This window comes from Rattus rattus, chromosome 1 (genome assembly GCF_011064425.1).
Source record: "Rattus rattus isolate New Zealand chromosome 1, Rrattus_CSIRO_v1, whole genome shotgun sequence".
NCBI lineage: Eukaryota > Metazoa > Chordata > Mammalia > Rodentia > Muridae > Rattus > Rattus rattus.
In genome coordinates, this window is record NC_046154.1 from 240,890,694 (window position 1) to 240,905,999 (window position 15,306).

The 15,306-nt window shown below is 43.1% G+C and overlaps 2 protein-coding genes across 4 annotated transcripts in view; one reads left to right on the top strand and one right to left on the bottom strand.

Annotated features, from left to right (window-relative positions):
• Positions 1 to 15,306, top strand: part of Tg (thyroglobulin) — a 180,387-nt gene that overhangs the window by 107,913 nt on the left and 57,168 nt on the right.
• The window catches only part of Sla (Src like adaptor), a 50,644-nt gene continuing 38,867 nt past the window's right edge, over positions 3,530 to 15,306 (bottom strand). For all 3 annotated transcript variants that reach the window (XM_032916290.1, XM_032916297.1, XM_032916282.1), the window contains 5 exons: positions 15,038 to 15,124; positions 12,436 to 12,539; positions 9,626 to 9,757; positions 6,255 to 6,402; positions 3,530 to 5,415 (listed from right to left, as the gene is read on the bottom strand). In XM_032916290.1, coding sequence (XP_032772181.1) covers positions 5,202 to 5,415; positions 6,255 to 6,402; positions 9,626 to 9,757; positions 12,436 to 12,539; positions 15,038 to 15,124 — 685 coding nt within the window. In that variant the 3' untranslated portion in view covers positions 3,530 to 5,201. The remainder of the gene's footprint in view (positions 5,416 to 6,254; positions 6,403 to 9,625; positions 9,758 to 12,435; positions 12,540 to 15,037; positions 15,125 to 15,306) is intronic.

The following is a 15,306-nucleotide window of genomic DNA, read 5'->3' on the forward strand; positions in this document are numbered from 1 at the left end:
ACAGTAGGAAATTTTCCTGCACTGCCTCAACATTCACCCAGAATTTTCGGATGTACCCTTAGTCAGCTCCAGTCTCTGGAAACCAGCTGAATCTATACCCTTCCCTGTTCTATTTCTATGTGACCATGGCCATCACAAATCCTATAAAGTGCCCTGCTGTGCCAAACCACAAACTTATAGGCTATATATGTCCAAGGACAGCTATGGAAGTGGCCCAACACCTTTGTAGATGACTTCATGGAGCATTGTCAAAAGATCCGACACCCCTGTAGACATATTTATCCTCAGTGGATAGTGTATGTTAGATCACTGGAAATCTCTTTCAAGGCCCCAAGCTTTGCCAATTTCTCAGTGTCCACTAGCAACAAGATAACATAGTTATAAGCTTTGAGGCATTCAGCCTGATTTTTTTAAAAAATATTATTTTAAGTGTCTGGGTATTTTGTCTATATGCACATTGCCTGCAGAGGTCAGAAGAGGGTATTAGAACCCCTAGAACTAGAGTTATGATAACTGTGAGCCAGAGCATAAGCTCTCAAAATGGATCCCAGGTTCTCCGGAGAACAGAAACTGCTCCTAACCACTTAGCCATCTCTTCAACGTCCTGCCTGATTTTACATTGTTATTTCCTAACAAGTGTGATTCTCATTCTACCATATCCAAATGCACTCATTCTTTCAGGATTTTAATTATCTTACTAAACTCTTGGCATTTAGCATCGCCTCTGATTTGGAGTCCACAACCAACTTCCAGGAGGGTGAGAGGATGCTGACACGGTCTCATAGAGTTGCCTGTGACTGATGCCTGTCACACAGTGCAAGTGCTCTCTAGCTCATCTCATTCTAAATTGGTCTGGCCAGTCTTGAGCATAGATATCTCTGTACAATCTTTAGAATGTCTTAATTGATTTTTTTTAAATTCTCCTGGGAATTTGAGTGTTACTTCATAGAATTTAATCTATTGATTTTCGTGATAGATGTATAGACATTATAGACATTTCGTGATAGACATTATAATGTCTAGTCTTCGTCCATGCATTAGGCAGTAGCAGAACTATGAATATAATATTTGAATGTTCTTAGATTTTTTTCACAGGGATTTAGGTAGTTTTTCCATGGAAGTCTGTGTAATCATGAGTTGAGATCCTTAGCCTGCCATAATTTGATTGCTGTATGAGTGGTATATTAGTTTCTGTGGTGTTTTCCAGTTGGTTGATACGTGTGTTTAGGAACAAGATGATTCAGAAAGGTTCCTACCTCGAGCATTGTTTTGAATGTCTCACCTGCTGGGTACATGAACTTAGTTCTGCACTGATGGAACAAAGTCTTAGATGGAGTGACATGGAGACCCAGCACCAAAGGAGCTCAGAGGACAGAGCCAATACCTTCCATTTTCAGGGCGGTGTCTATGATAGTTTGAATGAAAATATCCACAGAAGCTCACACAGAGTGACAGTATTTCAAAGGATTAGGAGGGAGTAGATATGGCCTTTTTGGAAAAAGTGTGTCATTGAGAGTTGGCTTTGAGGTTTCAGAAGTGAGCCCGGACTCATTCTCTCTCCTGCTGCCCGTGGGTCTCGTTGTAGAATTATCATTTCCTCTCCACCACCATGTCTGCCTGCATGCTGCTCTGCTTCCCACTATGATGATAAACAGCAAACCTCTCAACTGTAAGCCAGCCCCAGTTAAATTCTTCCATTTATAAGACTTGTGGTCATTTTATCTCTTCACAGCAGTAGAAACCTTAACTAGGACAGTGTCTGTATTATACTCAGGGCATTGGTATCTTATAAAAGCTTCTCTACCACCCCAACATGAACTAATCCTCATCAGTAGGGCTGAGTTTGAGCAATGGGAGAGTGAGGATATTAGAGGGATGAGAGAAAGGAAGGACCCTGTTGGTCCATGCTTGTGCTGATGGTCCTCACCCTTGAGACTCACTGGACTCATTTTTATTCTCTGTCTTTCTTGATTGTGTTGACTAAGGCTTTGCATATTCACCTCATCAATTAAATGTTACCTATTAAATTTTTCTGTAAAATTACATTATGTCTATATTTAGAAGTAAATTCCTGACACCTGCCCTTTGCTTTACTGTGCCTGTGGATTGGGTCACCTTCTCTGAGCTCTCCAGTCTACAGTTGAGTTTGTCTGGAAAACTGGAAACCACCAAAGATGGAGTGTGTCTCGGTCTTTGTTTCTGAAACATACTGTACTTGAAGCAATAACATCTCCTCTTGCTATGTTCTCAGCAACACCTCAGACATTTTGAAATGTCTCCAAGCTCTTTCTTTTCTGAACAGTGTTACTCTTTACTCAAGAGCTCTTTAAGAATTTAGATTCATGGAATTTTTTTCTTATCCTCCTTCAAGGTAGCCTACAATGCATATGGTTGTTTAATATAAAACAAAAAATGTATCATTTTCAGGTATCAAATCTGTCTGTCTTCTCCCTAGTCTGCTATTTCTGTAAGAAGTACTATGTAATCAATTCTCATCTTACATTTCCTTTTGCTTCAACATGTAGCAAAAATTTTCCTTGTATTCATTTCTCTCCCTGAAAATATGTCCACATTAATCAGTATCACCTGAATCCCACGATAGGAAATGTCTCATACATGCACCTGTGCCTTCCTCCACAGAATTTTATTCCAGACAGGGATACACCTTCCATAGCCTCCCTTCCATGTAGAGTGTGGACCTGGAACTGGACAGACTCTACCCTTTCTTTGGAACTCTCTTTATGTTTAGGCTACGCACCTTTAGTCTTAATATGATGCTAGAATTTCCAACAGTCACCTTCTACCTCACATCCAGACTTGGCAAACATTATTACTCTCTACTTACACCCTTCCCAGAGCTGCTTTCCTCCCATAGCCAAGGTAAGCTCCACCCTTTCAGGGTTTGTGGAGTCTTCCCTCTGGATGTCTGGATGATACTTCAATTGCTGCAGACCGTCAGGCTCAGCCATGCAGCCCTTTGATCTTTTGGAGGCTTTAAGATACAGACTTGCCTGGGCCTACAGGGTCTGTGTGCTGACCTGTGGCCTGGACTGTGCTTCCTAAATCTTTGTGTAGCTGTCTCTTGCTCCTGCCTCAGCATCCATCTAAAAAGTCGCAGTTGCACAGAAGCTGATATTTTCTGCACACCTCTCTTCCTCAGAAAGTGTGTTTTTGTTAAGGGCATCCTGCTCTGTGACATTGGAGACCTCCACAGCCGCAAGCCTCTGCAGTTAAGTTGAACAGGTGTCCAGATAATGTTTGTGGAAAGAAATTCTCAGGAGACTGAGTAGCTCAAATACCAGAAATAATGTAAAGATAGTTATCATGGTGATCTTAAGAAATCCATTTCCCCTCTTGATCCCTCCTGTCTTTACTCACAGGAAGTGAGATAGAGACCCTGAGTCAAAAGAGTATCTCCTGGTGACCTTTGTGTGTGTCCTTCCAGTTGACATCTTCATTGAAAACCAACAGCTATAAGCCCCTGAGAGACATTTTTATGCTTCTCAACCCATAGGTCATTCATCCAAGCTTAAATAAGTATTAATTTTACTTTAATCAGGAATAAATACATGATTAGGCAAAGTGTAATGCTTCCGACTTAGAAGTACCCCCAAGTGCTACTCAATATTTCAATCACATTGACCACAACAGAAAATAGCACAGAAGATAGCAAACAAAGACACATCAGAAGCCAGAGGTCATGGTCTCATAGAAGAAGTCACTGACCTTGTGTAACATTTGTTTCTCACACACTGACCAGTGTCTTTGAAATAGCCTTTGGAAAGAACTTGGAGACCTCTAGGTATAAAACCACTGGATCTGACAATATATGATGTCATGTCAAGGCATATGCTTGTGTCATCCGCAAGCTGAGCCCAAGTATATGGAATGCGCACAATGGATGACAAACCCCACCTATATTTCTCTTACCAAGAATCGTTGTGATAAACAGGGAGGAATGAACCATGGCTATCCTGTCTTCCATTCGAGCACGCTATAGGTGGAAGACAGGATGGAGGCTTCTCTTTCCTGAGTGCCCTGTGGATTTTCTCTCACAATCGTATATGGCAGCATCCAGCTTCTCCAGCCCCCCTTTCCCAAAAAGGAGCATTCTTATTCATGCAGATGCCAGCCCTTCTTACAGGAAAATATTATAGGATAAATTAATTCTCTAAAGCTAACCAGTTTCCTTAAAAAGTAAAACAAAACAACAAACAAACAAACAAACAACTATACATTCTAATCTACTTGATCCAACAAGCCTTGTATTCCTTGTCGATCCATGGGAACAGAGCACCTGAGTAACCCTCACTTGTCCTCAGCCCATTGTAACTGTGAGGGTTCCTCCTGTTTCATATTCACAGTTACATCTTGTTGTTCTGCTTATTTCTCTGCCCCATTGAATCCCAGCATTAAGGAATTCTATTCATTAGACGAGCCTCATTTATTACCATTTGACCTCAGCACAGTATTTCACCCAGGCATCTTCTGATAGGCATGAGCAATGGGGGTTCTAGAACACAGAACCTTGGCAACTGGATGAGTCAAAACTGTCTGATAAGTTTTTGCAGTAGAGCTGCCTTCTTGCTCTCCTGTTTGGTCCCTCACTACCCTATACTCTCCTATGACTTAGCATGGCCATCTATCTACTCCTGTTCACATGGCTTTGGTACCCCTGAATGCTGAATATTCCACTTGGCTCAGAGCTATAAGCCCCACTGAATATTGTTTAGTGTCACTGGTCCTTTAGAAAGAGAAGAGACACACCCCAAAGGTCTCATTGGACCGATAAAGGTAGTTTTGCTCCAGGTAGAGGTCATTCTGGAGATCTAAGAAGGCCATCTTCCTCATGTTCTTTCTCAGATAGATGCTCTCCATGGAGTCTCAGAGAAGGGACATTTGGACTGGGAACTGGAATCAGTCTTCTAATCCTCCTGCAAAAGTATTCTGTTCTACATACACACACTCATACATGTACAGTTCTTTGAAGTACTGCCCCATTTCATCACGATTCAAACATGATGTAGCTCTGAAATACTGTTCAGACAACAGGGAGGAGTTTCTCTGATCAGTATTTAAAGGCAGTCTTTGTGATTTCCCTTGATTCCTGGAAGACCTGAGGTAACCAAGGAGGAACTCTGACCTCCATAAAGCCTCAGGTGGCAGTCAAAGCCTTTGTCTTTTGTGTACCAGCCAGGGCATTAATCTTCAAAGTATTGGGGTGCTGAAAAAAGGGAACTCTTGCGTTTGCTCCCACTGTATATTAAGGAGAGACTCTTCTTCTTCCGGTCGAAGTTGCTGCTGTCATCCCCTGTCAGGGACAGGTAGGATGCGATGCTTTCCCGAAGACCATAGCTGAAAAGGGATTCGTCCACTCTGAATGGGTTCTCTGCTCCCTCTGGACCTTCCTGCAAACTGTGTGTTGAAAGATACAGAGAAAGTGGAAAAAAGAGAGGGGTTTTCGACAGAGTAGGCAATGGGGACAAAGAATGTGAAAGGATGGAAGAAACAGAAGAGGAAGGGGAGAAAGAGGGAGAGGAAGTTAGGTTTTCTCTAGCTGGTTTTAATTTCATTTCTTACATTTGTAGGCTGTTTAATTCTTAAGCCACTGTTTCTTCATGATGCCTAAGCTTTCTATAATAAAGCTTAATGAACTTTCTTTATGGCGTTTATAAAAAATGACTGTTTCATTCATGTCTCAGGAAATTCTTATCTGTGATTTGCTTTAAATTAACTGATGGGGTACCTCGGTCTATGACCAATTAATAAGATACCCACTGATTACAACCCACATATACACACACATGGAAACTCAATAGCTCTTGATGAAATAAGTAGAAAAACTAGTGGAAGTATTTTTTTCCTTTCTCAGAGAATGAATTACCTTAAGATTTGAGTGAAATGTTTAAGCTTTGTAAATAGATTAAATATTAAAATTATTTTAGATTTATTTATGGGTTACTGTCTCGAATTCTAATAATCAGAAAGAACAGGCTGTTGTTCTGTTAAAAATAAAAATGTGGTATTCCCATTGAAAATGAATTTTGGCAATGTTGGAAGGTCCTGAAAACTAAAGATACTATATGCTATGTGACACCGAAGCTGTATTCACAGGTGCCCACAGAGGTATCAGTAGTGCCAGGTGCTTACTCATAACTTTTCTTGTTCCAAGATCACCTACTACCTGGTGCTAGTATGTGTTTATAAGGAGCACACACACAGGTACACGCACATGCATACACGCACACACGCACCTGGATACCCTCTTCCAGTCAAAGGTCTTCTGGCGCAAGGTGACAGGTGAACCAGGACTGGTGCAAGGTGATGGCTGAGCTGTTGGAGCAGGTGTGTTCTGTGCCAGGCAGGGTGTGGTAAGCACACAGCATAGACCATCAGCCACCTCTGTGAATGGAAATACACAATAGTCAGGCATCCAGGCATGACATAGGCAGTGTGGGGAACAAAACAGAGACCCAGAGCAGTACAGGCCCCTGGTTGTTGTTATAGGAAAACTGAGGCCAAGATGTAAAGTACCACAGGGGTTCACCAATGTTGCTATGTACTGAAGGATATAAACTTTAGTCTTATATTTATGTGGACAGAAAACAGATGAAGGATCAGAGTTAATCAAACTTGGGTTTGTGTCACAGCTTTGATCTGACGCTGAGTTACCTCAGGCATCTCTGAGACTTGCTCTCCCAAGTTGCAAAAGGGAGGGAAAGAGAAAACAGAAAAGAATAGTAGACAGAGACCCATTTGAGAGCAGAGACTTCATACGGGGTATACTTTAATGTAACTGTACATGGATGGGCCAGAGAATGGAGCCATAGACTGCAGCACAGGCACCTCCAAAGCATACATAGTGTTCACAGCAGGAATACAAATAAAGCAAGGAAAAAAGAAGTTAGAGAAGGAGGAAAAGGTTGAGAGAATAGAATGAAGGAGGAGACAGGTAAAAAGCAGAAACAATATAAAAGACACAGGAAGGGGGAGCAGAAAGCAAAAATCAAAAGGCAAGACAGGGAAAGTGGGTGATATAAGCCTAAGGAAAACCTCTGATCCTACACACTCTGTAGGAGCAAAATTAAATTGAGGTATGCCCACTGTTTCTCCACCACCACCACTGGTCTGTAAGGCTTCATCTCTCCCAGAGCAGCAGGATATGACTCCCATGAGTTCCAAGCTCTTCTGTCCCATGCATCATGAGAACACAGATGCTATTGTCCCAGGCACCTCAGGTCTAAGGAGTCAGTGCCTCTTTACTAAGGTCAAAGGTCTCAGCCCTGTCCTCAGCCCTGGGGAGACCCAGAGGCCCGAGATGCTAAACATACAGCATGTCTCCGTCAGGACACAGGTGCCTTTGCTTCAGACCACCTATGTTTAGATAGCATCTACATCCCTGGCTGCCATTTTCATTTGATCTGTGCATCTCTGGGCTGTCCTTGCCCAATAATAAAAGGAAATTGTCTGAAGAATCACCTGAAACACTAACTTGTTGGGCTAGATGTTCAATGTATTCGCAGATAGCGAGGGAGGACATACCACAGACATAAAGCCTAGAGACATTGCAGCTCTACTACATGGCAAGATGGATTCTGAGAGGGCTGGGTTTTAGATCTACACACATTGTTTACACTCAGTCATCATGAGCCAAAGGCTGAGCCCCTCGCCCAGTTTATGTCATTGGGGGGATCTATCTAAACTTTGTGTAGTTAGTAGCTTTATACTTAGGATATGGACCAAACACCATGGAAATGGGAGCAAGAGTCCTACCCTACTGACTTGGAACCAGTAACATGCCAAAAGCAGTGCATGGCTTTGATTGAACATACACAAACCTGCCCTGCATTTTGGCTGTTATATACCATCTCATTTACCCTGGTCACAGCAACTCTGTTCTTGATGCCATTTTCCCAGTGAGATCTGAGACAAGATACAGAAAGCATTTGGGTTCCCAGGCCCTCTCCAGTTTGACAGGAGTTGAACCTCTGGTTGTAGCCCTTCAACCCATACAATTGTTAGAAGTGTCTTTCAGGAAGGAACTAACTTAATGTCACTTAAGACGCTGCACCAGTTTAATGTTCTTGCTGTAGTCCAGAAGCTCAGGTGGAGGTAGGTATGCCTAGCCCAGCAGTATGTGGTTTCCTGAGGATGAGAGCTCTAGTGGGTAGCATCAACTTTATGTTTGCTATTGTCTATGCAAAATTTATGGTCAGTAAGCTCCTTGTATGATTGTTATTAAAAGTTAAATACCACAAACAACCTTTAGACATAGGCAGTTGAAGTCTAGGACTCCCTTCCTCTTTCATTTTTAGCAAGCTACTAGCATTAAGAAGTGATACTTGAAATTATTTTGCACCTGTCAGAATGCTAGGCATGGCAAAAGGACTATTGTGTTCAGCAGTCATGAAATGCCCCAAAAGAGGCTGTACCTACCACCTTTAGGGAGCAAGAGGTCAAGGCCTTACTCAATATCCCTCACAACCTAGTTTGAGCACACATCTGCCTATCCCAGAAGCCATTGCTCAATATCTGCTGTTTTCTTGTAGGTCAAAAGTGTCATCTATGGGTTCAGGGTTCCTGCCTTCTTGAAATGGCCCTTGCTTCTTTGGCTAAAGACCCCAAATCCTAAGTTTGTAAGTGGGGTTCCCAGTACAAAATCAAGCATCTTGAAGGGGTAGGGAGAAGTTAGTAAAACAATGTGATTTTTTTTCCTCTCTCCAACTGGGCAGTGGAGCTGAGGAAGAAGGTGTTGACGGAAAGCAGTTGCCATTCTGTAGGTGCTCATGGCCAAGTAGAAGACTAGAAAGTTCAACACTTTCCACATTCCCGCCCCCAAAATTCTCACTGTGCCCCTGACAGATCAGAACAATTAGCATCTTCTTTGCACAGGAATAAAATGAGACAGGAAGAGTCACACAGCCCCTTTCCACAAGGGCCACCCAGCAGACCTGAGAGACGGAGGGTTTCTATATCCCATCCCAAGAGTCCATCTTTGGGAACCTAGTTAATTGCTATTCCCTCCTGTCCTTAATTCTAACAAGAAAGCTGGTATTTGGGGCTCCTCAGTCTAAAATACCTCCTACTAATACCACTTTATTCCCACAAGTTATGTGATGCTCTAACATCTTGGGGATTCTCCTCATCTTGGTCAGCCTGGGAGACATATTTCTCTTCTGGGAGCTTGTTGTCGAACATAGACAAGACCACCATTAACTGACTGGAGTGATGGGGAGGGAAAGGCAGCAGCATACTTTAGGGATAGGAAAATGGCTGCTCATTCTACTGCTTTGACTGCCTCATAAAAGTGGGGAGACATTGGCCTTTAAGGTTGAAAAGTGTCCCTACACAAATACCTTAAAGAGTGGCAAAGCGTCTATAGTATACAACTGTGGTTGTGAACACAAAGCACCCTTGTATGTTTTTGTTTATGTTGAGAGGACATTCTGCTATCCAGGAAACATGCACAGGTGGCCATTTAGCCTGAGGAAGTGAACTAGTATATGAAGATGACAACAAGGGTAGGATAAAATCCATGGCTTTTCTCAGTGACCTGTGCCACTTACCAAATACTGCCATGCAGCAACACACAGTCCTCACCCCACTGACCTTCACTATCTCTTACCAGAATAATGAGTCACCAGGTCTTCCAGGCACTGGAAGGTGAGCCTTGGTGAGATGTAGTACCAGTTGTTGGGCAGGCGGAAGATGCGGTAATGCTTCACCTGTCTGTGCTTTACTGACAGCGAGTAGAAACCTGCAAAGGGGACAGCAGGGATCAGGGGGGTAGCCATAGGGTTCCACATAAGGTTAACAGGTTGCTTTAGCCCCATCATTTAGGTCAGTTCACATGTGACTTGGCCAGCCAAGAGGGAAGCTTACCCTTTTTGAGGTAAATTCTGAGATTCTGTGCATTTGCTTAGAGAAGATACAGTGCTGGTAGCCCTTGAACCATTCCCAAATGCATAATGAGACATTTTTTTTCTTTTCTTTTTTTTTTTTTTTTTGGAGCTGGGGACCGAACCCAGGGCCTTGCACTTGCTAGGCAAGTGCTCTACCACTGAGCCAAATCCCCAACCCATGATGAGACATTTTTAATTGCTGTCCCTCCAGCCTGCGTACCCCAGTGTCACCATACCATGTGCTAGGAAAGGTAGCCCATTGTTCTTCACCCTTTATGCTCCCTGCTCCTCAATTTAAACCAGATTTTCGTAGAAACAAGTGGTTGTGTTCTAAGTCATGGAGAAATCTGTGAAAGAATGACTTCTCTTTCAGCATCATCAGTGAAAAAGAATTCACTGGCAGGTACCATCATCTCATGTAGCCTTGGTGTCCCCAAGTGGAAAGTAATACCCTTGGTTTTAAATCATGTTTGAGTCCCTCTGTCCCCTGATCCATCCTTTGGCTTTCCTGAAGTGGCTCACTCTGGATGCAGTGAGAGGGGGTGATACTGCTCCCATTTGGTCTGTGCTGTCAGTAAAGGCCTGAAAGACTGTCCTAAAATATTGTAGAGAGGCAGACATGGAATCTCAGAAGCCTGCAGTCATGTGTGTCCAGAGTCATCTCACTGGAGATGGCATCCCTGGGTACAGGCCTCAGCCTCGGCTTCCTGACTACCCTAGAGGCTTTTTAGTCCTAGTTTTGGAATCACTCACTATGTGACTTCTTGTCACGTTAGCAGGAACTAGAAGTGTGGCAGACAAGTCTGAATTGGCAAGCAGAAAAATCATAAGAACTGTGCAAAGCCAATTGAGGGGTCTTCTACTTGGCTCTACCCTGTGCAGGACTGAAGATGGGGTGATTTGGGCAAGAGCTGTGATGCTCTGGGTCCTCTATCCCCTTGTTCATGTCAACTTTGGAAGCTTTGACTCTTCTGTTTGTTTGTGGATATCCTTGGAACCTAAGTATGGCTTCTGTCTCTGTTTGTTCATAGATATACAGGCTTTAAAGAGAAAAGTTGCTCTGGGACCTCTATGGTTACATATTACAATCCCTGCTTCCCCAGAGTAGAGTGACATCCCTGGTATTATGTGCCTCCAGTCCTTAATAGGTTCTGAGGAAAACTCATAGATACCGTGTTTTCTGTCTTGTGAATGAGAAATAGGCTGAGAACTTGAATCTGTTTCCTCTATTTACAAAGGCCTCAATCCTAGACAAAGAAATACAGGCAACCGAAGGATGCTGGGTGTGGGAGAAATAGTCTTCCCCTGCAAAGACTGTCTAATACTCAGTGCTCATCCCCCAAAGCATACGTACAAATATTGTCACACAGTAGGAGCAAATTGCACATAGGTATTTAGGGATATGTTTGTACACACATACAAGTACACATAATGACAATTACTGAAAAGAGACCATAAATTTGAAAGAGACCAAGTTGGGGGTGCATGTGAGGGTTTGGAGGGAAGAAAGGGAAAGAGAAATAATGTAATTGCATGATAATCTAAAAAAGAAACCTAAAAAACATTTAAAATGTCAATAAATAATAAAAAGAGAAACAACTAGTTCAGTTATCCATAGTCTAATATGTGTGTTATGTTTATTATGTGTATATATAAAGTATATATAGATATAGATATATATACATATGTGTATATATATATATATATAAATTATTCCTATACTCTACAAGAGACTTTTTCTGGTGGCTATTTGTAAGTTATTCTTATCCATTTCCATCCTATAAATTTTCTATGAAGTAGCTCTTTACAGTGGGTACCCTGGGTTGGAAAAAAAGGAGTGTATTGGGCATGAGAGGGTAGTGTGACGTGGCTGGGTCCTGCTTCTTAAAACCCTGGGAGCATATAGACAAGGTAGTGAGTAATTTCTCAGACTAATACTGTGACAAGTTGAAGAATCCAGCCTGTAAGAGAGGCTGCCACTACCCCCAGGCTTGGAGGGAGACAAGAGCTTTGTTGTTTCTCTTTTTACTGACACAGGAAATCATGATAAAGATCTCTGTGAGTTTACAAGCACCTGCTTGTTCTTATGTTCCGAGATGCCCTATTTTACCCCAGCCCAGAAGTAACTGCTGTCAAGGGCCTGTGCACAGCAAGAATACAAGAATACCATGTGCACACCATTTCAGTCTCACTATGACTTCACTAATAAGCAAACTGAGTTCAGAGATGTAAACAGTCAGCCCAGGAGCAGAGCTGGTGAGCACAGACCAGGCCTGTTCTAGTGCCATAGTCTATGTGACAAGATGCTGCCCAGGCCTGTGATCATGTCTACTCTCAGTTAATGGAACTATGGCTTGCCCTATCCTTATCCTCCTGTCTCAGGGTGGGTGTGACATCAGGGAGATGACCACAGGCCTGGATCTATTTACATGCATGTGGGGAAAGAGGAATAGATCCATAGCAAGGGAGTTGAGAGCTACATGGGCTGTATCACCAAATGTTAAACAACAGCCAAAAGAAAAAAAAAGCTCACCTTTCTTTGTTTCACTCTCTCGAATCATGAAGCTACCAATCTTTGTGTCTGGCAGCTGTAGCAGTTCTTCAGCCTTGTCCCTGCCCAGCCCTTCAAACAGCCAGCTAAGAGTAAAGAGGAAAGCCTTTAGTGGCCACAAGAAATCAAGACTTGCTAACTCTAAAGTAAACACAAAGTCAAAGGCCAGTGACCAGAAAGCTGCCAAAATTACACAGATAAGGGAATTCAATTGTTGTTTGTTTCATTCATTCATTCATTCATTCATTCACTCATTCATTCACTCACTCATTCTGCAGTCTTTCAAACAAAGTGCTCTAAGTAGTCATTTGTGTGCAGTGATTCATAAGGAATGACTAAGAATATGTACTATATATGGGGTTTCTTGCCCTGTTTCTCGGCACTGACTAGAGCAGGGCCTGATCTTATGATATCAGGTGGGTACACTATGTGGCGCTGTTCTGTACACTCTACTAAGGCAACACTCCAAACATTGCACTGTTGTGTTACCTTATGGTGTGTAGGGCATCGAGGATGTACTTGGTGGAGGTTTGGGAATGATAGAGTGGACATGGGGAAGGAGAAAGGTGCAGTATGGTCCTGCTCCTGGGGAAGTAGCACTCTTTCATAAGGATGCTCTTCATGTTTAAGCATAATCATCAATGTATGTTTGTATGTTTCTCACTATTTTCACATAACAATGAGAATGGACAAGTGCTACACTACACAGTGGGCCAACACAGTTGGGAGGACAACTTTCACAGAACAGGACTCACAGGGTACTCATAGTAGGACACTCTACATCAAAGTAACTTGTTTCCAAATTCAGTGGCCTCTGATCCCTTTTCATATTGAGCTCTGCCTGCTTCCTGCCAAGGGGGAAAATGTTGATAGTAGGTGGACAGTATATGCCTCATTTAACAGGTACTGTAGTTTAGAGAAAGGACACTGTCTGTTCTTCCTCAGGTCTAACTCAGGCTGTGGAGAACAGAAACACTTTGGTCTCGTTCCCGGCATTATTTATAAAGGCACAGACAGGCTGAGGTGAAAGCACACAGGCTGAGCCCTCCTGAGCCCCGGGATCCAGCACACCACAGGTGCAGCAGTGCTTCCACTTCCCGGTTCAGCACCGTGATCACTTCCCTTGTTAGAGCCACGATATGCCCTCCTTACAAATTATCCAGCTCTTCCCAAGTACATCAAAACACACAGTGTATTAGTTTTAATGTATATGGCAAATATTTATACACCCAAGCCCTTCATAAAGCCCTATTCATAGCTGTGAAAATAAAACAGTATCAAGACCCATGTAGAGCTATGAATTTCTTATTATATTGCTAGTGCAGTAAGCATGTGAAGACATATCTTCACCTAGATTTCCTAAACAGGTAAAACTTCCCCTTGGGCCCAAAAGAGGGCCCTGAGGACCAGACTGATTGGGTAATTGTTCCACGTTATCATCAGTTGAGAGAGTAAAATTGTGCATTCTGAGGGGATATGCATAATTAGACATTCTAGTGTGCTTTCTGCTTTCCATTTTTGTGTCTTGGGAAGTGCACTACATCTATTTGATGGACGATAGGGCCAAGGTTATGTTAGTCATCTGGCTTCCCACCACCTCAGCTCCTACAACTGCTCTATGCCTTCATTTGAAGGAACATGGTGTGAGTAGTTGAGGAATGAGCAAGTCACTGGTTTTAAGCAATGTTTAACTCCAATCTCACTGCACATGACTCCCATAGCAACCACCCCTGTTCACCTTCGACATTGTGAGCACAAGTGATTAAGATTATCAATAGTGAAATCAAGAGCTCAAATGTCACTTTCCCAGTAGGAGCTTGTGGAGTCTGTCAGGTTCTTTACCACTTGAACAGTGACAGTTGTTTTGCTCTATGCTTCCTCTCTGCTATGCATGACCTAGCTGTGGTTTTTCCTTGGTATCTTGACAGAGGAGGAGCCTGCATCCTGGCAAGGCTAAGTCATATAGCTAAGGCACCTTCATTGTAGAAGGGAAGCCTGAGTGTTAGTTTGGCATTACCCAATGCTCACTGAACCTCCCTGGAGGCCATGAGTCCCTTGCCTGGCTGCAAGAATAAGGAGCTTAGTGCTGGCAGCTCCTCTGCCAGTGGCTGCCTTTATCGAGGGAGCACAGCCAAGACTGAGAGAAGTGTATTCCTTGTACTGCCCAGCACCCACCTCATTCTTCTGGGACCTCCACTTCAGCAGTGCTAGTCTGTACCATTAACCCCATCATCCTACACTGTGATGGCTGAACAACTGAGGATACACAGAGCTGAGAGGCTTGTCCATAATCTCATTGTCTGGAAGTGACAGAGGCAAGATTTGAACCCACAAAGACTGTCTTTTAGCCCCTGAACCAGGGTGTTTTCTAGACATAGTCCTGGATCACTGAAGTATGACAGGAGTCCTATGTCTGAGCAAGAAGGTCCAACTTGCTACATTTTACTGCTGGGGAATCAAGTCCCAGAAAGTGGGAAGGCTTAGCCCCGAGATGGGGTAAAACTGTCCCTTTCTTTCCAGTCTTTATCACCTGAGTCACCCATACCCATCATGGCTGAATCATACTGTTCAGATATATACTCACCCATGATACACTCTGGCCACACATATCCCTGGAATGTAACTTTCCCGGCCAGTGCTGAGAGAAATGGCTTTCCACCAGCCCCCTTCACTGTCAGGATGAAGCAGAAAGGGAAATACACACGTGTCAATGGCAAAACCAAAGATGTAGTCATCAAACTAGCTCACTGCCATTTGGGACACTCCTCTTTCAAGATCTGTCATCACCATTTAGAACTGCATTTCTCCAATTGAAAATTTAGGGTTCCTGTGTGTGTGTGTGTGTGTGTGTGT